At 37.4% G+C, this 25,096-nt stretch overlaps 1 protein-coding gene across 13 annotated transcripts in view; it reads left to right on the forward strand.

Annotated features, from left to right (window-relative positions):
- Positions 1-25,096, forward strand: part of GRIP1 (glutamate receptor interacting protein 1) — a 702,506-nt gene that overhangs the window by 459,201 nt on the left and 218,209 nt on the right. For 11 of the 13 annotated variants that reach the window (XM_032284375.1, XM_032284348.1, XM_032284356.1 and 8 more), the window contains one exon: positions 18,198-18,278. The exons of the other annotated variants lie outside the window; for them this stretch is intronic. In XM_032284375.1, the coding sequence (XP_032140266.1) occupies positions 18,198-18,278 (81 nt within the window). The remainder of the gene's footprint in view (positions 1-18,197; positions 18,279-25,096) is intronic. 13 annotated transcript variants of the gene reach the window in all.

A 25,096-nucleotide genomic window follows, 5' to 3' on the forward strand; every position in this document is an offset into this window, starting at 1 on the left:
GAGACAGAGTTTCGCTCTTGTTACCCACGCTGGAGTGCAATGGCGCGATCTCAGCTCACCACAACCTCCGCCTCCTGGGTTCAGGCAATTCTCCTGCCTCAGCTTCCTGACTAGCTGGGATTACAGGCATGCGCCACCATGCCCAGCTAATTTTTTGTAGTTTTAGTAGAGACGGGGTTTCACCATGTTGACCAGGATGGTCTCGATCTCTTGACCTCGTGATCCACCCGCCTCGGCCTCCCAAAGTGCTGGGATTACAGGCGTGAGCCACCGTGCCCGGCTAGACATTTCAGATAGTTCTAAGTGTTGAGAAGAAAATAAGTTAATGGATAGAGAGGAACTTGGGGAAAGAGAAGTGGCTTGGAAAAGGATGATCAGGGGTGAAGAGATCACATTTAAGTAAGATTGGAATAATTGAGAAGAGGCAGGTCATGCCAAGGCCTAAGGAAATAATATTCCAGGGAGAAGGAGTAGCAAGATTTAGTCAGAGTTCTAAGGTGAGGATGAGCTTGACACATTGAAGGAGCGGGAGGAAGGCCAGTGTAGCTGGAATGCAGTGAATAAAGAGGAGAAAGATGCAAGATGAGGTGAAAATGATGGGTTGGGACCAGATTACAGATGGCCTTGTAGACCATGGTCAGGTGTCTGGATATTATTCTAAGTGTAATGGGTACCCTCTGAAGAACTTTAAGCTGGGAAGTAATGTGATTTTTTTTTAAGTTTTAAAAGATAACTTCAGTCATGCACGCATAGTAGGTCGGCAAGTTTCAGGGGTTGTCTTGAATGGTGCAGGCAAGAGGTGATGGTGGCATCGACCAGGGTGGTAACAGTGTAGGTGGTGAGAAGGAATGGATTTGAGGTATGTTCAAAGGAAGAGCCTACAGAACTTGCATATGCGCTCAGGGCAGAATGTAAGGGCAAGAGAGGATCCGGAGGTTTTTGGTGTGAGTATCTGATGAGATGAGGATGCCATGGTGTGGGGAAGGGTGTTGGGGAATCGGTAGTTGTTTGGGATATGTTAAGATTAAAATGCCTCTTAGATGTTCAAGCAGATGCCAGATAGATGGTTGTATGTCCTGAATCTGGTATTCAGTGGGGGAGGTCGTGGCTGCAGATACAAACTTGAGAGCTTTTAGCATTTAAAGGCATGGAAATAGATGCAATAGCAAGGAAGGAAGGGGCATACATAAAAGAAGCGGGCTGAAACCTAGGGCATATCCTTATTTAAATGTCTGAAAAAGGAAGAGGAGAAGGGGAAAGAAGAACCAACAGAGGTTGAGAAGGTGTGGTCAGTGAGGTAGGTGGGAAGCCAGACCCACATGGGGTATCCAAAGCCAAGTGGAAGATTCCTTTAATGCTGCTGAAATGTCAAGAATGAAAAGATCAGGGAACGCTTTAAAATACCGTTAATGCTGATGTGTCTTCAAATATGATTTCTAAGAGGACCTTATGACCAGAAATGGATGCTACTTAATGCTGTGTTTTAAGTGTTTTAAACTCCAGGATGCAAAAGCATTTTATTTCATTCTTGCACAGAAGAAACCTAAGTCCAATAAAAAGTGACTGCACCCTAATAGTGATTCAGAGAAAGAACAAACCGGTGTGCTCTCGGCAGCTCTCCAGGCAGAACTCTCTTCCTAGCTGGGAGATGATTTATAATACCCAAGAGTACTCGTCTTTTGCCATATTTCATTTTTTTAAATAAAATTTTAAAGAAATTGGAAAGTTTTTTCATAGCTGTTGCCAAACTGGATAATGATACCACCCTGTCCTTTGTCATCATTTATCATGTAAAGCAAGGAGACCAGTGCATACTCATTATGGAAAGATTGTAGAGGCGTTGTTTTTCAATTGTTTCCCATTTCATTTAATATTCTGAAGTGAACTGTAACGTACGGGAAACTTTCTATGCCTAGACAGAAAGTACATCTCAGAGTAGGGCTGCAGACAAAATGACATCACTGGAGGTACTTAATGGAATAAATACAAGCCAGATTTGTGCAATTAGTGGTAATTATGCATAAAGGATAAGGTGAGCAAATCTTTCCTCTCATTCTAACTTAAACCTTTACAAGGAGCATTAGTTTCAGGGCCACCAGGGCCCTATTAAAGTGGTAATATAATAAATGATATACTCATGCCATGAAAGAATTGGCATTTGCCCACCTGATGTGTCTGGTTTAGGGGACTAAGTTATGCTTCTGGGAGGATTTACTGTATTATATTTTAAAGATAAGTTTTATACTTAATGGGTTTCTCATGTATTTAGGGGATTATTTAACTATGCTTTTAAGGAGCCATTTTTAGCCCTGCAGAACTCAGCTCTAATTAATTCAAATCATTACATGTGAACAGCAGTGTTCTGATTCTCTATTGTTTGGGTTCTATCTTTCTCCGATAATAAAATAGAAACATATAAAGAAGAAAATTCTTTTACAACTCTTCATTTGCATGAGTTTTGTCTACCAAATTTTATTTGATCAGCTAACATTTATCAGATTCCCAAGGGGTCCATGGTATCACACCAGGCCAAAGCAGCACGGAGAAGATCATGCAGTCATATGCTGCATAACAAGGTTTCTGTCAGCAACAAATTACATGTACGACAGTGGCTCCATAAGAGTATAATATTATATTTGTACCGTTTCTATATTTAGACATTTAAAATTTTTTTTATTTTTGTTTTGTGGTTTGTTTTGAGACAGGGTCTCACTCTGTCACTGATGCTGGAGTGCAGTGACAGTCACAGCTCAGTGCATCCTCAACCTCCCAGGCTCAAGCGATCCTCCCACCACAGCTTTCCAAGTAGCTAAGACTACAGACACTTTAAAAACTTTGTAAACCCAGGGTCCTCCTATGTTACTTAGCCTTGTCTGGAACTCCTGGGCTCAAGCATTCCTTCCACCTAGGCCTCCCAAAGTGTTGGGATTACAGGTGGAACCACTGAACCCAGCATAGATATGAGATACACAAATACTATTGTGTTACAATTGTCTGCAGTATTCAGTACAGTCACACGCTGTACAGATTTGTAGCCTAGGAGCAATAGGCTATACCATCTGGGATTGTGGAAGTATACTCTGTGATGTTTGCACAAGGAAGAAATCACCTAATGATACACTTCTCAGAAAGTTTCTTCATTACTAAGCAACACATGACTGTATTCAGACTGTGCTATAGACCAAGGTCACGTGCATTATATTAGTTAATTCCCACGTTTGAAAAATAGATATTAGTATTCTTATTCGAAAGATAAAAAATTGAAGCTTAGAAGATTTATGTAACTTGCCAAAAATAAATGGAGGAACCAGTTTCACGTATTTTGTGATATAAAGCCTGTCTGCCTCCAGTTGCCATGTTATCTCTCTACAAAAGAACTCCCATTCTTGTGTTCAAACTGTTCGCGGGAAGACTAGCTTGACATAAGCCCAGAAATATTAGGCATTGTGTGAATTTTGTATAATATATATATATACAGTCTGTTGGCATAAACCTTAGGAAGAAAAATTAAAAATTGCCTTCTCTCACATTTTCAATCAGCTTATCTTGGCTGATGGCAGAAAAAAAAATGTGGTAAATGTATGCTTTCTTGATAAAATTTATAAGAGGTTTACGTAATTCAGAGTCTGAGAAGAAAATCATTTCATGGCTATATATCAATCTGTAATTTTTATAGACATTAGTCATAGAACAGCTATTCCTCAAATGTTTCTGAGGGCTTACAGAATGAGAGTTTAGTCTTTGCACTATATTTAATCTTAATTATGCACAAGTATGAAATGAAAAAAGGAAGTTCTAGGGTCAAAAGAAAAAAGATAAAGGCAATGGGAAAAGATGGTCTAATTATGCGCGTTGCTTGAGGCTTTCTGGTCTTTCTCCACTAAATTTAACATCTTTTCTCAATTAAGTCTGTAGATATTTAACAAGGGTGGCAAAGCTTTCTACTTGATCTATCAAAAAGAATTTTTTGACCTAGTAGATTTTTAGCTAATGTTCTCATAATTGAAATGAAAAAAAAAATGTCATTTGAAATCATCTCCTAGGGGGAAGATGCTGACAGGAGGGGCATCAGTGATACTTACATATTTCAGTTTTATAATCTCTGTTTACATAAATGTGATGATTTTCAGGTAATGCACAAGTGCTTTTACTTATTTCGAGCAATACATCCCTAATTGTTAAAGAAGTAAATATCTGACTCTTACTGTACCCATAATAGCCATTATGTGTTATTTATTCTTTCCTTCACGATAAATGTCAAATGTTTTGTTCAGCTTGTCTTAAGCAGAAGAGAAGCCAATAAAGGCTGTAGTTATACGGTGGAGAAATGTGAAGGCAGGCTGTGCTGAAAATCAGTACCCAAACTGTTCAGTGGATCAGCATACAAATGCATAACCTTTCTAAGCTACATCTCTATGCAGTAGATGTATATAAATAGTACACATTATAAATGGTATACATTCCCACCTCTGCAATATGTTGGGCTGAGCTTGAGTTATCACTTTTGACCACTGAGATAAACTAATTTTTCACATAGCTGTCCTTCTGTTCTTTTGCAAGCCGTGAACCTGGCATTGCATATATTTCATATTTGTAGGCTGTCTCTAAGCTAAATTACAGTTTCTCTGAAAGCATCTCTGGATGTCATATGACAATCTCAAATGTAGAAATCCAAAATCTATGAATTATATAAAGGACAAATTTGGCATATATTTTCTGAAATTTTGAAGTCCCTGGAATAGTATGGAAGCCGTTTATGATCTTGGTTCTTGCCATTGGCTATAAGTTCCTGGTTATTCTACCAGAAGGCTCCATAAGAAGTCAGAGATAAAGATGGTGGTTTCTGACTTTTGCCCACTGTATTTTGCCCTGCAGGATAGGAGAGGAGGGATGTCTTATGATTGAGGAGTCCTTTTGGATCTACTGTTTATATGTATACTTTTTGCTGGCAGTCCTCATAAATAGATACATATGTAGATGTCTACATCTGTTAAATATATAAATGTATGTATGTATTTGTATCTATGTATATGTGTATGTATATGTGTGTGTATATATATATATACACACACATATACATATATGTGTGCATGTGCGTGTGTGTGTGTATACCTTTCTGATTTTCTTATAAGGCATTGATGTTCAACTGATCTAGAAATTTAAACAATGTTTACATGGAAAAATTCTGACTGACTTGCCTATAAATATTCCATAAAAATTCTGTTTCAAAATATACTGTGGTTCAGTTAAGGCCTTAGGAGTATACTTCTAAAGCTTTGACTTTGTGATTTTTAAAACACCTTAAGGCAAAATACATGGTTGATGAAACTGAGTCAGAGAAAATTTCAGTTATCATAAATGAACCTCCTCTAAGGTATTATTGCTAATGGAATTCAATACAGTTTTACATGATTACTTTCATGATTGAAATGTCCCAAAGCAGATTCAATAATGAAATTGACAAACAATGATGGAAGGAATGGTTTCTTTTATTCTAGATGTTTGTAAATGTCAATAACTCATTTACTGCAAAATTGGAAGAGTCCTACTGAGTATAATGCTACAAAATCAGTTCAAAATTAAACATTCACATTTTGTGGAATTGAATTGCATTTTCCTTGTTTATCCAAATTAACTGTAAAAGCTGAATCTTTGTTCAGGCAAGATTTATGGGAGAAGGTAGTGAAGTTGATAGGTTAGACATAATCCAAGGAGAGTTAGACAAGCAAGTAAGTTGTGGGGAAATTATATGTCTGAATAATTTGTCTTAGAAGAAAATGAAGATAATTTGGTCATCTTTGGATTATTAAATCTATGTATTTGGGTTTCAATTTTTATTTTACCATTGACAAATTGAGTCAGACCATTTAATGTCAATGAATTTCTCCATAAAAACTCAGGTATGATAGCTCATAGCTTACATAAAAAAAAATATGACAAGTATCTGCATCCTTATTGTGGTAGAAAGGTACATATAGGCTTGGGCTGCACGAAGATTAGTTTATAATGATCAGGTACCAGTTTTCTCTCCTTTCCACTAACGATTGTGGGTTGTGCAAACCCTCTCTACTGAAGCCGTGTGCAACACTGCGGAAAAGATGGTCTTTTGTGTCAGGCAGACCTGAGTTAGAATCTTGTCTCTAATTCTTATTAGCTTTTGTTAGCCTTAAACAGATCTTGAACTTCTGTGAGACTGTTTTCCTATCTGTAAAAATTGGGGTAATAATACCTATGAGTGTAAAAGTAAATCCCCTACTCAAAGGAGCTCACAGCATAGCAATAAGCAGGTTGATGATTTCAAGGTAGTATGCTAAGTGCTGTTAAGGGAAAAAAACAAACATATATTTGTTTCATGTTACTCTGGTATTCCTACTGGTTCTTGTCTTATCACTCAGCTTCCTCATCTATTCTAAAGGAATAGAGCCACCACCTCTTGAACTCAGACTACCCTGGGTGCTTTATTTATACTGTTTTGTTCAATCCTCACAGCAATCCTATGTGGTCACTACTATTTCCATTTTATAGGTGATGAAACTGAACCTGTCCAAGGTCACACAGCTAGTAAGTGGCAGACAGTATGAGCTATGCAGTACAGTGAAATTCTAGTGAATTGGAAATGGTATTGTGTTGGCCATACAAAAACTATGTCTGGGCTGGATGTGGTGACTCATGCCTGAAATCCCAGCACTTTGGAAGGCTGAGGTTGGCTGATCACTGAGGTCAGGAGTTCAAGACCAGACTGGCCAACATGGTGGAATCCCATCTCTAATAAAAATACAAAAATTAGCTAGGCATGGTGGTGCAGACCAGTAGTTCCAGCTAATTGAGAGGCTGAGACAGCAGAATCTCTTGAAACTGGGAGGCGGAGGTTGCATTGAGCCAAGATCACTGCACTCCATCATGGGCAACAGAACAAGATTCTGTCAAAAAAAAAAAAAAAATCTAGTCTAACACTTTTGTGAGGTTTCTTGTGTATAATCACTGCCTCACTGTGAAACCAGAGAGTATCCAAATTACAGCTTTAAATAACAAAAAGCACAGACTCCCTGGATTCTAACAGCTGTTATGAATCCTACTTTAATCGTGTATTAAAAACACATGTCATCTGTTTGATAAGCAGTCATCTGCTATTGCTTGACCCAGCAATGAATTAATAAAGCAAAATATGTGACAATTCAAGGCATGTAAATGAAATGTGTTATTTTCAAGGCATCCAAATGTGATTTCTGCCCCTGCCTCCCTCCCCACCTGCTGCCCACACTAGACAAGAAGGTGTTGGTTCTAAGGTGGTGTATAATGACACTGGCCCACTCTTAGGACTTGAGCTTAAAGTTGGGAATTTTTAAAACTAAAGTCTGTAAAAAAAAAAAAAAAAACAGTTCTGAGATAGGTCATGAAATGATCCAAGGCCAGGAGAGATGACAGTCTTGGAAAGAATGGCTAGTGGATATTAATTACCTTGGTTTCTAAAGTTCCTCAGAAAATTCTTAAGTCTAGCAAAAAACTCATGCCTGCCTGCCCAGTGACTCTGCCGCATGAGCCACTCCTGAGTCTGAGAACTGAGGTGGTAGCACCTCTGCCCTGGAGCTTGGCTATTTGGAGAGCTGAGCCTGGAGAGGCAGAGGGAAAGTGAAGACAGACTCTGTGATCTCCTTGCCAGCTACATAAGTCATACCACCATTTTCTTCATTATGTTGCTAGATGTGGCCTGGTCCAAGATTTATTCCTTACTCTAGTTACATGAGCACTCATAAAAGGTTTGAAATACTGTAAGCAGCAGACCATGAACTTGTTGTCTGGAATACTAAAGGAGAAAAGAGAGTGTCCCAGTATTTATTCATTTTGAAATGACAAACCATTTATAGGAACCAGTTAATAAATGCTCTTTCTGTAGCGAATGGTTGGCTCAGAGTGGGAGTTAGATAAATTCAGCCAGATTTCATTGTCTAAAATGCTTGGAGCTTCTTGGCTAAAATGCATTAATTCAAGTGATTTGTTTACGTGCTGGAAAGAATCTTGAATCTTCTATCATAAATTAAACCAGGAATTCATGATGAAGAAGTGATACCTAAAAATTGTTTGAGGTGATACATTCTTTTCTAAACCAAAATTTCAGATCTTCAAATGCAGCCCTAAGTCCCTATATCAGTGACATTTAGTCATATAGAATATACATAGTAGTGGCTACTATGTGAAGAAGTGCCTTTCCTTGCACACACACGCACACACTCCAAGTAAAGATGTGAATCAAAATTTGGTAAACAGTACATCATGGTGACTAAGAGCAGACTCTCTGAAGATATGTATGTTAAAGTCTCATTTTTGTACTTTGCTTTCAGGGTAAATTTAGGCACATAATTTCATCTCTATAAGCCTCTGTATCCCCATACTTCAAGTCATGTAACTGTATCTGTGCAATTACATTGTTGTGAGTAATGATAGTGTATGTGAGGTACCAAGCAGAGTGCTGGGCCTGTAATATGCCTACCCTGCCCTGGCTTTAATATAACAGCAGTTCCATTTCAGATTTGCCATGAAATCTATTTAGATGCAAACAAATTCTTTCTTAAAACCAGGACTCCTTTTGTAAAATGAAATTATCTGTTTTGTTATTTTATGTTTTATTGAATTATTGTGAGAAGAGATAAGATTGTACATATAAAGGATTTAGACTCACGTTGGCATCTCATGAATGCTCTATAAGTATTAGCTCTAATTATATATACTGTTATTAGTATCATTGATATTTAAAATGCTTCCGGTTGACGGAAGTATACTCAGTCTGAACTCAGAAGGAAATAACAGTTCTCTACGAAATTATTTAGATTACTTATGGAGGAAACCAATGGCATTGGTGTATAATGAAAGAGCCATCTAAAAATATATGATTATAATTAAACTCATTTTTCTTCATGTAACTTATATCCCTTACATACAATCAGGGACTTCAACCTGAGGTTTACTTTTCCTGCCATCTACTTTGCACTCTGATAACTTCTGACTTAATCCATTTGCTTCATTATCATAAAGCCCCATCACTTATTTTAGTGTTTTGAAAATTGACGAAGATTGATGCATGGAAAAATCTTGGTTTCCCTTGATTTATTGGGAACATCCTTTGGAGCATTATTTCTAAGGCCACTGCACACTTATGAGAGAGGGAGTTGGGAGTCACACAGTGATTTTCACACCTGTAAGCAGTCACATATAGCCGTGGTTCCTCAGTCAGACCAGTGACCCTAGGAAAAATCATCTGGGCTCTTAGCTCCAAAATGTTACCCAAGGTTATAAATACATACTATACATTGTCCCCTTATTATTCCAGGATGCTAGATATAGAGACATTTTCATTTCGTATATTGGAAACTGAGTCTAAACAGTGATGATAATACTTTTATTTACATTTTATTTAGAAATTTCTCAGCAGTGTTGACTATCTGATCACTTATTTATATAATTTGCCTGCAGTTGACATGTTTCAATTTATACTACACTTGATTAACAGAAAAGAAGAAGGAAAGAGCATAGTGAGCTACTGAACCAGGTTTTAAAGTTACCAAAGTTATAAAATTTTGTTGTATCACTGATTGTCAGAGCAACAGGTGAGAGCATTAAAGGCTAATTTCTCAATAATCAATCCTACCCACAGATATATGTGGATCATTTTCCTAGACATCAGTGTTCATTCACGCGCTGGCACAAGATTTAGACCTCTTCAGATGAAGTCATCCTGATTGCATTTTGCTGCTGCTTGTTTTTCCATGAGTCTTGACTTCATTCCAGCAGCTATATCATACTCAATTTCTAAATATGGAAACCTTTGCAGTAATGTCATGTAAAAGAAGAACTCATGGAGAGCCCTGATTTAACAGAAAACTCCCTCTTTTCTCTACAGTTTACATTAAAAATGCAAAAAAGATTCCAAACAAGGGGGAAAAAAAACAATTTAGTCGAGATATAATCATTTACATGATTCAGTTTTGAAACTGTGATCATTGTTATTTGAGTGTTTAAAAATCACCTTCAGTCTTTTCCATGAGGACATTTTAAACATTTGTTTCTTGAGTTATCTTAGGAAAACTTATGTGCTATTTTAAATTTTTTCCCTAAATTTAGTCCAGTCCAAATTGTGATCAAGATATATATATATATGAAAGTGACTTCTAAATTTCATATTCATTAGTAAAAAATTGGAGAAACCTTGTTTATTCCAAATGTATTATTTATTTCTATTAGTCCTGCCACTCAGCTCTAGTTGCCATTACATGAAATCAAACACTGGTTCTTTGGCCCTCCAGGAATATTCAGATATAGTCTAGCTAGTTTATCCCTGTTAATGCATACTTTTTCCCTGACAAATGGTGGGCTTTTTAAACGAGAATTTAAAATGTGGTTTTTAAATAGGCAATACTCACTACTCTGAAGTCATCCAAATATTGCACCAAATTGTCATTCTAAGGCTAAGAATTTATTGACCCTATGAGAGACTGAAAATGTAAGCTGGCATAATCTAATGGTGAAACCAAAGCTTTAAAGCACATAGCCCTCTCTACAAATAGAAAATGTGGAAGATATACTGAATTTAAGATTTTAATGTTTTTAATTGGGATCTAATATGGTAATGAAAATGAACTTTATGGAAGAGATTCCAACCCTTGACAAATTTTGATTCTTTGGTGATGAGGCAGGCCTGTGACTGCCATTAACAGACTGGTTCAGCTGTCCTTGTTGGAAACAATATTAGGAAGAAGCATAGGAGTTATCATTTGTAATTCAGACACATTAGCAATAGGAATGCCCGAGGCAGAAAATGTGCAATTTCATGCTCATTAATTTCAGAAAGGATTTACAAATTAACCTGGCTAAAGATATTACTTTCCCAAAAGGCCTTCAGGCATCACTGAGCAGCCCAGCTACCACAGACCACTTCCACAAGGTTGTCCAGATGCTCCGGGGCCACCGCTGTTCGGTTTGTCCCTGGGTGCAGATCAGAGGCTAGGTTCTGTGCTTGAGACCTTCCTGCTTCCAGGAGAACCATGCAGATGCAAGGAAGCAAATTCGTATCTGAGGAGAAAGAATTTAAGGAGACAGTGCCATGGAAGATTCTTCCCCCATGTCCCTGCCATGAGGCAGATATAATTTTCCTTTTTATTTTCATTTGTCCTTTACTAGCTAGGGGGTAGTAATTCAATACCATTTCCTTTCTCCACCTTAAATTGTAAATTGACTAATAGATTATTATTACAGTCAGTCACTTGCTCCAGTGAATCTGACCTTAGATAAATTTAGTTAATCGCATAATTCAGCCATTTCAAGATTGTTGAGAGGTTTAAAGTGGATAAAGAGAAGATGGATTTCACTCAAAACTATAATATTACAACAATTTCCCTTCTATTTGAAGAAATCATTCCATGAGCAATTTGATCATTGCAGGCCTGGGAATACTCTGGGAGTTTGCTGATGTGACTGGCATTCTGCCAGCTACTTTGTAGGCTGCCCCTGATGCAACCAGGTGAGACATTGGAACAGGTGTATTCTCACTACCTGTGCAGTTGCTGTTGGTCCATATCAATTGAAGCAGGACTTTCCAAACATTAATGTGCATACAAATCACCTGGAGATTTTGTTAAATGCATACTCTGATTCCATGAATTGAGGTGGAGCCTGCGATTCTGCCTTTTTGACAATTGCCAGGTGATGCTCCTGCTGCTCTTCCATGGTCCACATTTTGAGAAGCAAGAGTTAGATAATAGAGCAGTAAGGGAGAGAAATGGGCTTACAACACAGGCCTTCAACAGCATGAGCTATATGGTTGCCATTCTTTTTAGCTGTAATATTTAATCCCTGAAATGGTTAATGGTTGTGGTTAATTAGAAGACATTCTAATTATTGTGAAGAAACCACTGTATATTTGTTCTTAAAATGAAATTGTGCTCTGCTTGGGTGGGTTTTTTTTTTTCAAAGTTCAAAACTAAAAGACAGCAAGGTGTGGTGGTTCATTCTTCCAATAATCCAGCATTTTGGAAGACTGAGGTGGGAGGATTACTTGAGACCGGGTGGTTGAAACCTGGGCAGGGGACAAAAAACAAACTTCAAGCCTATTAAAAAAAAAAAAAAAAAAATAGGCTTGGTGGCATGCACCTGCAATCCCAGCTACTTGGAGGCTGAGCTGGGAGGATCACTTGAGCTCAGGAGTTTGAGGCTGCAGTGAGCCATGATCATGCCACTGCACTCCAGGCAAGGTGACAGAGCTAGAACCAATCCCCCCAAAAAAGCAAAAGATCTGGTCCCTTTAGGCATATAAAGCACATTTGTGTCAGAATTATAAAACTATAAGGAAATCTGCAGCGTCAAGGATAGACATTAATGCCATGCAGCTGCAAAACAAATAACACAAAGAAGGAGGGAAAGTAGATGGGGGAAATCATCTTTTCATAGGAAAGAGACTATCACAGAGCAGCACACTGCCTCTGCTTCTTCCATCAAGCTCAGATCATTCCCCTCTTTTCTGGTGTAAACTTAGCTGAATGGCCCACTCTATAAGATAGGGAAGAAAGTGAAATTAATTCACTCTCGATGAGTTGTAAGCAGCTCTCCATGTTATGGCCTCCATATACCAAAGCTGTAGAGCCGAATCCTGAGTAGGGCTTGGCAGCCTTCTGACTCTAGGAGAGATCATGAGCGCACTTTTTGGTTGGCCCTGGAAAAATAGGGTTATTTGAATCAGGAATTATTAACAATGTAATTTCTTTATTATGTGGGGCCCTGTGATTGTAGTTATACATCATTTTAACAAGAAGAGAAAGACATAATTAAGTTCTGTTGTCAAAAGCCTTAACATCCTTCAGGAAATCTTGCTTAAATTGTAAAGTGCTATCAAACTGCCAGGGAAGCAAATGGAACTGGAAGGCTAGTGTCTGAGGGAGAGAAGCAGCCATGATATGTTCATGCTGACTGGGAGAAAATGTTCACAGGACCCAATTACTGAAAAGATTATGGTTCCCCACCACACAAAACTACCGTGTTAGCTGAAAGTGTAAAATGGCTTGTTTCTTGGTTTTTCTGATTGGAAAATTCTGGATAAATTCCTAGTGGTGGATCTCCCTTTCTCACCCTGTGCTTCACTTCCACCTAACCCTAAGCCCATGCTCATTCTCCCGGTTGGGTAATCCAGTACCATGTTCTAGTCTCAAATGTAGGGAGTAATGATTACGCCATCACCACTCCATTGAAAGTTTCATTATCTTTTATCTACTTTGAGTCTTAGTTCGCACATAGTAGGCACTAAATTGTGTGGCATTTAATTGAATTCAAGGGACAGATTGTTTTGGTTGCAGTGGAATGAAAACCAGACTTTTCTTCTGAGTTTATAAGGACATGCATTAGCACTGTGGCATGGCGTGCCTGCCTCCTCGCTGCTAGGAAATGGTCATAATGTTTAACTGTACCAAATGCCTTTTTTTTTCCCTAATCAAGATGTTAAGGGGTCTGCTGGCTTAGCAGGTGCCTCAATTGTGCACAATCAGTTGCTAGGAATTGTTTAGCATAGGCTGATTAGTCTCAGCCAAAGGAAATTAAATTTTCTTTCTTTAGCAAGGCTTTGAACACAACTAGAAATTCCTGAAACCATATTCGTATCAGGTTCCTCTGCGTAGCCCAGAGTGAGAAATGAGAATCTCAGGAAATGGAGAGGCAGGAACCAGCCTGATGACACAAGGATGCTGTTTGGTGCCAGGCAAACATTGGAGGATTTGAGAGCATGAGAGGACCTGAGTGCCTTCCTCATGATGTGTTTCTCCCAGCTCCAGCATAGGTGGGTTGTGATGCAGAGTGAAGCATTGCAGCTTAGGTGACCGCTGGTTGCTTTCCAAGTTTATAAACACCAGCTTCCCTTGGAATAAGTGATCAAAACAAATTATCTGTGTTTGCCCCTCCTGTGTTTGGCACATGAGGAGACTGGCCAAATTGGGGGGAATGAGAGGGACAGATGGTCCCCCTATTGTTGTTCTTCTCTTTTAAGTGTATGCTTGACTAACCCTTTCTGTGCCTTTGTCACCATGTCAGTTCTTCCTGTTAATGGAGGGCATTTTTCCCTAGCCTCATGAGATGTCACTCTAAAGGGACCCCTGTTCTTCCTTATTGCGACCAGCACGTAAGCCCCTAAGGAGGGCCATATGTGTGACAGTGATTACCTAGCTGCTTAAGATGTCATTAGAAAAGGCTGGCAATGCTAACACTCTGAGATGCCCTTAATGATTGCTTGAAGCATTCATTTAAGTGAGCAGTAGCTCACGAGCTGAATGTCTGCTTTGCCCCTGTAGTGACTTTTAGTGAGAATCCCATGTTAATATGATCATCCAAATCTGGGCTGAGAGTCTGCTATGAAAATCATAATTCTTTCATTTAAAGACATTATTTTAAAGGTTGATCAATAAATCCTTCTATAGTCTGAATGAAAAATGAAAGGAAATATATTTTAATACCAATTTTATAAAGTCAGATTTTTCACATTAAGTCAATACATAATAGCGATTGGCTGATGACATGACTTTAAAAGGAATAGGCTATCAACCTAAAGAAAGAAAAGCAGAGGTAGGAGGGAATCTAGCTTATAACAAATGTTAGGCTTTCTTCAGGTTCTTTGTTTACAATAAATGCTCTAGTTTGAAAAAGTGAATATAATTCATTCACATATTCTATCAACAAACATTCAGTGAATGCCTATGATGTGCCAGGTACGGTTCTGATTGATTTCTTTCCTTGTCATTTGACCTGTTTTTTTATTCATTTATATATTTGGATGGGACTTGAAAACCGTGTTAGTATCTCTCCAATGAAACAAAGGAAAAGTATTAAAATAGATTTTATAATTCAGTGAGTCTTTTAAGGCTCCTCCTGAGGAACAGTGAGCTATATTGACATTGCTTTTAAATGTTATCTTCAAAGAAATGAACTGAAAAGGATAAATTAATTCTGTAGTACCATTTTTAAGTGTTGTTTGCTTTAGGCAACAAATATGTGGAGGAAGGAAGAATGCGATTTATATACACACAAAAAAGATTGGCTGTGTGGCTCAGGCTCATTTTCAAAGACTTCCCTGTAGCAATGAAGTTACACCATACAACGTCTCTGCTGGTACAGTGTGCCCAGTCACTCACTCCCGTGACACAGCAACATGTGGACCCGATGACCTATGAAATCTTATTGTCTATCCAAAAGGAAATAAAGAACGAATCTGGGACTAAGAATTTAAGAAATTCCATCTAGACTCAATTTAGATGTGTGTCCCTTCTATAAATTTATCTTTCTGGGCCTCAGTTCCATTTATAATGAAAGAGTGGTCCAGATTATACCTTATAAGCATGAAATTCTAGGGATGGATCTCTAAAGCTGCATTAAGGGACACAGAAGAAGATAGAAGCCTCCGTAGCTCTCTATGACTTTATGCTCAGGGATTAGAAATACACCCTGAACATTCTTGTCCTTTAGTATCCTACTGTGGAGCTATCAGCCACGGATTCATTCAGTGTTTTTCCTCTGTTTCAATTTTCAAACAAGTTTGAATCAAGAGTTGACTTTCAGTAAATCACATCAAGAGAGCTGGTGTTCATTCCGTGATGGGTAGCTTTTTATAAAGCACCACGGTGCCTCTAAGGTATTTAAAATCAAGAGACATTCTTAAGGAAAGTCTCCTAAAAACTAATGTTTTATTGTGCCATGCTGCTCTGCTGCTCTGCTATCCTTAATGCTCATGATCAATGTTGCCAAGCCTCTGCCTCCCTTCCGCTAGGAATTATTGCTTTCACACTGATTGGCTTTGGCATGATTGGCTTTGACAATCAGTGAAAGCAATAACAATGCTTAAACTACATTAGATAACACTGAACTTTTTCATTCTGGTCCTTTAGCCAATGCAAGATTTGGCTTCTAGATAATTATTTACTTTTGCCTGTGCTCAGTAAGGTCACTCTTGATACTGGGAGCAGGAGTGGAGGTTGGGGGTGGTGGTGAAGAGGCTGGCCAGGTGGTCATCTATAATTCAGTTTCAACCTTTTAAGGATGTGCTCAACTAGACAATCTCAGTTCTAAATCAAGGAAGTTGTTTTCAAATATAAATGAGAAAGCCATTTTACCAGGGTTGACTACTTAAATTCTAAAGAAATAATTCCTTAAAATAGAGCATCAAGTGCAGATAGCCCCAGAGTCTCCTGGGAAATCTCTTTTTGCCCTTTACAAAAGTCCAACACTGGATTCAACTCAAGACTTTAATTGGCTGGAATCTTGACAAATCTAAAACTGAGGAAAGCTTTTAGGCTTCCAAGATGCCATACCTAAGCCTGGTGGTTGTGATTATTTCCTGGCTCGGTGCTCTATGCTCGTAAATACACCATTTCAAAGTTTCGGACAATGAAAAGAAATACATTTTTAAAGCAGTCTTATAAGAATCCCGGGTTTTAACACATAGTACATTTGTTTTAGAAGGTGCTAATTGAAGCATATTGCCTGTTTATTAAATTAACACTGTGAGACAAGCGCACAAATATTCAAGTAACAATGGTGGGGCAAAGGAGACATTTATAGTGTAATATTTGCATTTTGTATTTTGTTTTGTGGGTTTTGATTATACTCAAAATGGTGTTTGCAAAGAGAGGAGTCGAAGACCTAAGATACCACTTCTAAAGCAAAAATGATAATGTTGATTGCTTTGGTGTCTGAAAGTTGGTAGTTTGGTTGGAAGAACATAAAGAATTGTGTGACAAATATAAACATGAAACAGCGTGACTTCTATTTTTTTAAGTTAATTGCTACTTACAGCAGTGTTAATCTTTTCCTTTTGTCATTGCTTATAAAGACCTTGTTAGTTTTATGAAGAAATCATGAATCATTTCAAACCAGAAGTTCATCCTAGAGAGGAAATGAGTTTCTCAATTTTGAAACACAAAGCATTTAGTTGGGAGAATTAATGTTCTCAGATGATAAAGTCTTGTTCTGAATAAATTCTTGTTATATTTAATAGTTGGTCATGTACAATATGATTCCTTTAAATTCTTTAACAATTTCCTGCTATTATAAAATGGTAACAACAATAATACATCTTATAGTGTGGCCAGCAGTGTCATTTAGGTTATCTAGCTTGACTGAATATGCTAGATAATTATTTTACATTCTATTTACTCAAGCCATGTACATCTTATTCTTAAAATTTTTAAGGTTGTTACTCAGGCATGTCTTTGACTTTTTATAAATGCCCCATTCCAATTAGGAAGAATGGCTCCTTTCTATTTTAACCTTAATATTTGCCATCCTAGATCACTACTCCTTTATTCCTAGCCAGATAAAATCCTTTCCTAGGTTTAAAAAAAAAAAAAAAAATCACCTTACTTAGCACTGAATGGACCCATTGTCTCCGTGATCTTGTCACCTCTTGTTTTAATCATTCAGCTTCTTGCCTAACTCTCACAGCTACATTAAGCTTTAGACCTCCTTTCTTCACAGTTGCTCTTTTAATAATTCTGCAAGTTATTTTCATCTCTTTCTAAAAGAGCACAAACCAGATCATTGCAATATGTGTCTTCTTTTGCCAAACCATCGTTCCTTCCCTATTCTCAACCTAACTTCCTCTGGTCTTTCCTCTGAACATCTCTGTCCCTCTGCTTTGCACTGGCTGCCAGTTCACACTCCCAGGAGGAACCTACTAACTGAGTGTCTTTATTTCCCTTGCAATACTAACACTCTGTCATCTGCTTATCTGAAATATTACCTTTCTTTTTATTTTCTTTATTCTTCTACCTGATTATTCTTAGTGCCCACTGAGCCATTTTATTTCTTCTTTGTCTTTGTTACACCTATTCACTGGTACTTATTTATCCATGAATGTAGGTGACAAACAATTTGTATACTGTATTTGCATACTTCTTACCATTTTATAAACATCTTCACGAGCACTAGAGCTTTTGATCCTGACAACCCTAAGAGGTAGATGAGAATTTTATCCCTTTTTTATAAGGGAAGAAATATATTCATGACATTTTCAAAGATTTATCTCACAGTTAGCCACGTTTAGGACCCAGGCCTACCAACACTTTCCACTGTGCTATACCACTTTTCTCTCGCAGAAGGATTGCAATCCGTTAAAAATCTTCACTGCATTAGAAACTGGATGGAAATTAACCAAACGCTTCATTGTACCTTTGCAGATGAGAGTCCCTACACTAAATCCGCCAGCCAGACAAAGCCGCCTGATGGAGCATTGGCTGTGAGGAGACAGAGCATCCCAGGTTAGACCAGACTGTTGGATTTTTCAGCTGTTTTACTTTTGAATCCCGTTATTTGGTGATCCTAAAGAATTCCAACTTGGTAAACTAAATAAATAAATAAATAATGTTAATTCACAGAGTATACAGTAAATTCTATACCACTTGTTCAAACAATGTTCATAAAAGCTAGACTTTGGAAAACCTTGCCAACTTGTGAGAATTCGTCTTGTAATCCATCATTGTAAAATCCTTTGCGAAATGACTTGAATTTGTATCAACTCTCACTCATTTACTTACTCTCATCTCTGTTTTCAGGGGATGACTTTCACAATAGCATCCATTTCTTTACTAAGCCATAGCTGGCAGAAATAAGGGATCCACAATTGCTGCAACATCATGTATGCTGAATGCAAAATTACTCCTTTCTTCTCATCTCTTTGAACCTGAACTTGCTTTCATTGGATAACTCTTGTAAAATTTTGTGATTTTTGTTTCCTTAGGAAAGTGTGATTTACATTTTTGTAGTATAATGAGTGATATCTATGTGTCTCCAGCAAAACATTTTGAAGAAATCTCTTTAAACATCTTTACCCCAAAACTTTAATATTTTGAAGCTTTGATTTGCAAATGACACAAAAACATGTAAGTTCTGAAATTAAAGGGGAAAGGAAATTCAAAATACTATTCAAACCATCTAAACTAGATGATTCATGGAAAAATTCCTTGCAGAAGCAATTGTACTTAGAAGGGTTAAAAGCATTAGTTCATCTAAGCATTTATTTAAAATGATGTATAATAAATTTTATACAAGCAAACCGAGTAGAGCTAAACCTTAGCTACAGGATTTTAGAGTACAACAGTTTTAGCAATTCAGGAGAAACAAAGTGGCGTTTCCTAAATTAAATGGAACGGTTTGGCAAATGTGTCAGTGAAAGAATTTTCCGTTTGAATTAATAGCAAGATGAATCCCATTTGTGAGTAACCCGTTTCATGATTTTTCTTTATTTTTATAAATATTTCAGGTGGTTATTTTTACTGTCATTCCAAAGGCTTTAGATTCATTTTGAAAGTACAGGACTTATGAAGACACATATTATGAATATGTTACATATCCTTGTTTTGGTGCTTTGAAGCAGTTTGAATTCTGCAATTGGATGGCATCACCCAGTGCTGAGATTTCTTCTATTTCATCCTATAAAACATCATTTTTCATGCTGCTCACATTTAGAAAAACTATTACAGTCAGCTCTGGACTGTGTTATCTGCTTTCTTCTTGTCAGTGTTAAAAACTATCCCAAGTTTGAGGTTCAAGAATATCAGTTACCCATCACTCCATTCTTGGCTGCTCTCCATTCACTGGTACTCAGTATTCCTCTGTTGGGAAGAAGCAAGAGACTTCCCATTGTCCTTACATCTCTATGGAATACTAAGCAAATATCCTATTATATCAGTGTTTTCTTTTCATGAGTTCTCTAGTGCCACATTCTAAATGACAATACATTCGAAGGCCTTCTTTTTTCTTAAAGTCATTAAGTAGTTTTTTAAGTTACATGATAAATACACAGAATTGGTTCATCATAATCCTTAGTTTGTAGCACACATTGTTCTTCACCATGAATTTTGCCTTTTCCTTACCTTTATGTTAGATTTAAAAGTCACTGGAATCATTAACTTTTGGTAAGGTTTACAAGATATTTTCCTGGAGCTTGACCATTGATAAACCCCTTTTTGTTCATCTCTCTTAAGGTAGGGGCTGGAGGTATTAAGAGTGTTCAGAATATTCTTAGTCATTTAGAACAGCTAAAGAAAAAAGATTGTACCAGCCAGAGGGCTAAGAAACCAAATTGTTAATAGCAGATTATTACTTAATAGTATCTCAAGGAGAGAATTAACAAACTTCTTGGAAACTGCTTCCTGACTGACTAATGACTCATGGAGTTCTGATTCCTTACTGTCTTACTTAACAGTACCTATGAACTCTTGTTCTGGCAAAAAGAAGGGAGTATCCTGAGATCTTTAGCCAAGAAGTAACTTAAAGAGAGGTAAAACCCAACATCCAGAAGTCTTGACCAATTACCTACCATCTCCACTTTTGCCCCCACTTAGTCCATGAAAGGGAGAAAAATGCACAGAGGAAAAGGCCAAGTAAATGTATCCTCTTTATTATTCACCAGAGCTTTAGCTGAAAAATCTTGAAGTGGTCTCCTGATGGGCTAAGTTGGACCATATAAAGCTGTAATAGTCAGAATTCAGGAGAGTCCAATCTTTTGGCTTCCCTGGGCCATACTGGAAGAAGAATTATCTTGGGCCACACATAAAATACACTAACACTAACCATAGCTGATGAACGAAAAAAGAAAAGACATACACAAAAATCTCATAATGTTTTAAAAACATTTACGAATTTGTGTTGGGATGCATTCAAATCCATCCTGGGCCGTATTACAAGCCTATGGACTGTGGTTTGGACAAGCTTGAGGTAGATAGAAGTTTACAGCCTTAGTCTCCTTCTCCTGTGCTCACTCTCAATCCTACTTCCCTCAAGGTAATGTTTAACATCCTGGTAGCACAGAAAGATGCCTCTAAAGAAATATGCACCAATGAAAAGAAGGCTTAAAGGAGAGCTTGGCTAATGTACTAGTTTCTGACCTTCTCAATGCAGAGGCCCCTTTCAAGTAAAATGCAGCTCCTGGGTCATTGACCTACGCCAGCTGCTGGGGAATAAGCAAACACAAGGAGGCTGAAATGTTAACAGAGCTATGGCTTTTGCCCACATCTTCCCTAAAGCTTCATTTCCAGTGGTCCAAAGATGGTGATTAGATTTGACTATTCGTATTAGCACTTTCTCTGATGAATAGGGTAAAATGTAGTGGAAAAAGAGTGTAAAGTAGCAGAAGGTGTCTTAAACTTCTCCATCTAAGTTTTTATGATATTTTAAACTGTTCTTTGAAACTTATTCTATAAACGTAGATCTGGTGCTTCTTGAAGTGAACATTTGTATACATACACAGACATAAGATTTCTTAACATGGACTCTACTATTCCATGACTAAAACAGAGTAACTTTTAACAATTCTGTCCGAAACAGATAAATTTGAATGTTAATAGAATCATAATTTGCTTTTATTCATGTCAAAATCCATGACTCCTAAATAAACTCAGAATAACTACAGCAATTATTTTATAATCACAAGCCAAATACTTGTCTTTCATTAAATACCAGTTCTAACTGTAAATTCTTTTATCACCCTCCTTTCCTCTTCCTGAAAAATGAAATTGATTAAACACTCTTAGGAGCAAAATGCATTTGCTTTGGATAAAGGCAAAATACTTTATTCATGTTATTTGCAAATTTGTCATTTTAATCATATCTCGTGTGGCATAAAATGTAAGAATAGATTTTTTAGTGTTTCATAAGGTTTTATGAAATTTTTAATAATGATGATAGTGAAAAATGACATGAGTATCCCTATAACACCAAAGTTTAAGTTTATATTAGAGACTTAATATTCAATTAAAAACATTAGGGAGATGTATTTTCAATCTCATTTCTGCCCATTAGTTTTCAAAAATAAATTCCAAGGAAAAAGGTATTTAGAACTAACAGATTCTACCATATATCAATGTCTGTTAAAAAGAATCTGTTGATCTGATTCTCCTTTATTTGACAGATTACTGGTGAAATGAAGTTTGACCACTTGAAGAGTTTGTCCAAATCATTAGAGAAAATCTGTAGAAACTTTGAGTTTGACATATTTTGCAATAATTTGTGGCCTTGCCCACTTAGAGGTGAAGAATTTAACCATGTCTGTCTCATATTTGTGAGGGGAAGACAGGATACTACACTAGGCCTCGAAGCCTAAAGTTAGTATATTACTTATTTGACTTGCTTCCTCTTTTTGCGTAGGACATCTATCTTTGCTATGTCAATTTTGACTAATAGCCCAAAGAATTCTGGACAATTGACAAATGCAGGAAAATGTCAAATATTCATATCTGTTACATTTCTAAAGAAATGTAAAGAAAATTTTCTTAAATCTGCATCCAGAATAATGCCATGAACATTTGCTTGGGATTTTTTTTCCTCTCCTAGAATGTAAGAAAAAAACTTACCAATTTTGTCATAAGGGAGTAAAGTTTACATCAGTCTTTCTTGCTGCTCACATTTAGATATTTGGGAGTGGACTGTAAAAATATGAAGCTGAGAGTTTGAAATGTCCAGTAGTCCAAGATGTATACAGTCACGCTGGTTAGAATACATTCAGGAAAGGTCAACATCTATTGAACAATCAAAGTCTGGAAAATAATCCCCCTAATACCATACCCTTGACACCAGGGAGGAGCTGGTAACCTTAAATTAAGAGGCATCAACAGGAATTTTTAGGTTCTGCCCTCTCTGTTCCATATTTTTTCCTGTCTTTGTTACTCATATAATTGGATGCTTCATTTGTGTAAATTTTCATTATTTCAGAAGATATATAGTGTGACTTTTACACTAGGACTTTACAGTTATACCACTGTTCAGGTGTGTAAATCCCTGGTTCTGCTTAATCTGGTTGGTTCTACTATTGAGCGCCTCCAAAAAATAAATGAGTGAGGCTGGACATAGTGGCTCACACCTGTAATCCCAGAACTTTGGGAGGTAGTAGAGGCGGGTGGATTTCTTGCGCTTGGGAGTTCCAACCTGGGCACTGTGGTGAAACCCTGTCTCTACAAAAAATATGAAAATCACCTGGGCATGGTGGCCTGCACCTGTGGTCCCAGCTACTAAGGACATTGAGGTAAGAGGACTGCCTGAGCCAGGAAATCAAGGCTGCAGTGAGTCATGATTGCACTACTGTTCTCCAGCCTGGTTGACTGAGTAAGACTCTCTCTCTAAAAGTAAAAAATAAAAATACACAAAAAAAATGAGTTCATCTCAGGGATGAGAAACCAAAGTCAGTTAAGCAAGTATTAAGTGTCATACAAAGTATGCAGTTGCTGCCCAATGACACTAAGGCAAAATCTGCTATTAATGAGGACATGACCAGCATGTCATGCCCAATACCAAGCGAAAAGCATTTTTGTGCTCAGTAAGGCTGTCCCTACATCCTAGAAAGCATCCCAGTGGGCCAAAGTGATGACAGTGAGAACTAAGGGCCAAGGTATACTCTGCGAAAGCCAGTCAGTATCAGCCTGAAGGAAGAACCTAAAATTAATTATGTTTACCAGTGTTAAAATTACTGAATCTTTAAGAAAGTAGATAAATTACATTGCTTCTTTAGAGATAAGTTTCTACTATTGTAAAGTCAAGACTGATAGCATTGCAAATGTACCTGAGATTCTGCCCCTTTCCAGTGTCTTGTTTTGTTTTCCATAGTAGTTATCACTACCTTAAATCAACTGATAAATTTATTATTTTTTTCTTTCTCAGTTTCTAGCTAAAATGTAAGCTACAGGAGGGCAGGTACTCTATATGTCTTGTTCATCTGTAGTCTCCAGTGCATAGAACAGTGCTTAGCAAATATTAGGTATTTGATTAATACTTGTGGAATGAATGAGTAAGCAAAAGTCAGCAGGTAGATTTTTCTCTGTGCGGAATCTGTGACCCTAAGACTGGCATACTTTCCCATAAAAAAAAGTGAAACAAGGTCTGTTGGCCACATGTTTTCTGTGTCATTGTATGCTGCAGCAAATATTCTCATTTGGTCTTAAAGCTGCACTCAACATGACATTTCCAAGGAAAATGTCTGCTGCCCAAGACTAATGAATGGAATATAGGTCACCCAAAAGCTAGAGACTTTGAAAGGCCAGAGGTTCCCCCCAGCCCCATTTGTTTCTGTTTGACCAGAAAATGTCTGTGCAGTCCTAAAACTCCCAAGGAAAAAGTTAGAGCACCGTTTAATAGTAAAATTGACAAGATAAGAGTGATTCATTCACATGTTCTGCTTGTAGAAAGGGCTAAAAAATATGAGGAAAAAAGCTGGTCTATAAATAGAGCAATGTAGAGCAGAACGTATTGCTTATTATGGCAGGTACACATTAAATATCTCCTCCAGAGAACTGATCCAGTTTTCTATGTGGCTGAGAGTACATATTGAGTGCTCCTCAAATAGCACCAGGCGAAACCAGCAGCTTCAGTTGTGTGTTCAGAGCTGCAGCTTTCATTAGTGATTCAGAGAAACAACGGTCTATTATGTTTGAACGTCTCTCATGCCTTAGTAAACATTGGCTGAAATACAAGAAAGTGGTGCATATGCAGCAAGTGATTTTTAAACAATAATTCTTCCAGCATGCAATTTAGGGGACATTTTTTTGTGGTGACTGTGCTTTGATATTTCCCAAACCCCCTGTTTGAGAACTCCTGTGTTATAGGAGTGGTGGCACTTGGTCAGTGTTGTGCTCTGGGTACATGTAGTATTGGAGTGACTCTGATGACAACTAGCAACAGCCTCCAGTGTCAGAAAAATTTTACAGGCCAACTGATGATATGTGCATAAGAGCTATAAGGAAAAAGTCTTTTCTCTCTATTACTTTTGTACTGAAAAAAGTTAATTCTCCCACTCCTGGGTTTGGTAGACCTTCAACCTAGGGTTTTAAGTGACTTTAGAAAATTAGGCTGGGTGAAAGTTGTATGGCTTGATTGGCATTGAGGAAGGTGAAGAAGCATCTTACATAGTTTACTGTTGAATAGATAACTTGGGCGTATTGATACTCTTTTCTTTTCTATTGACCTTATATGACTCAGAACAGCTTCCCAAACTTCAGTTACTCACATGTTATCTTCATGATTTTTGTTATATATTTGTTTTCCACCTGTACTATAATTAATATGATTTTTAGTAAGTTTAAATTGGTGT

This window comes from Sapajus apella, unplaced genomic scaffold, assembly GCF_009761245.1.
Source record: "Sapajus apella isolate SASKATOON/1434 unplaced genomic scaffold, GSC_monkey_1.0 scaffold2, whole genome shotgun sequence".
Taxonomy (NCBI): Eukaryota; Metazoa; Chordata; class Mammalia; order Primates; family Cebidae; genus Sapajus; species Sapajus apella.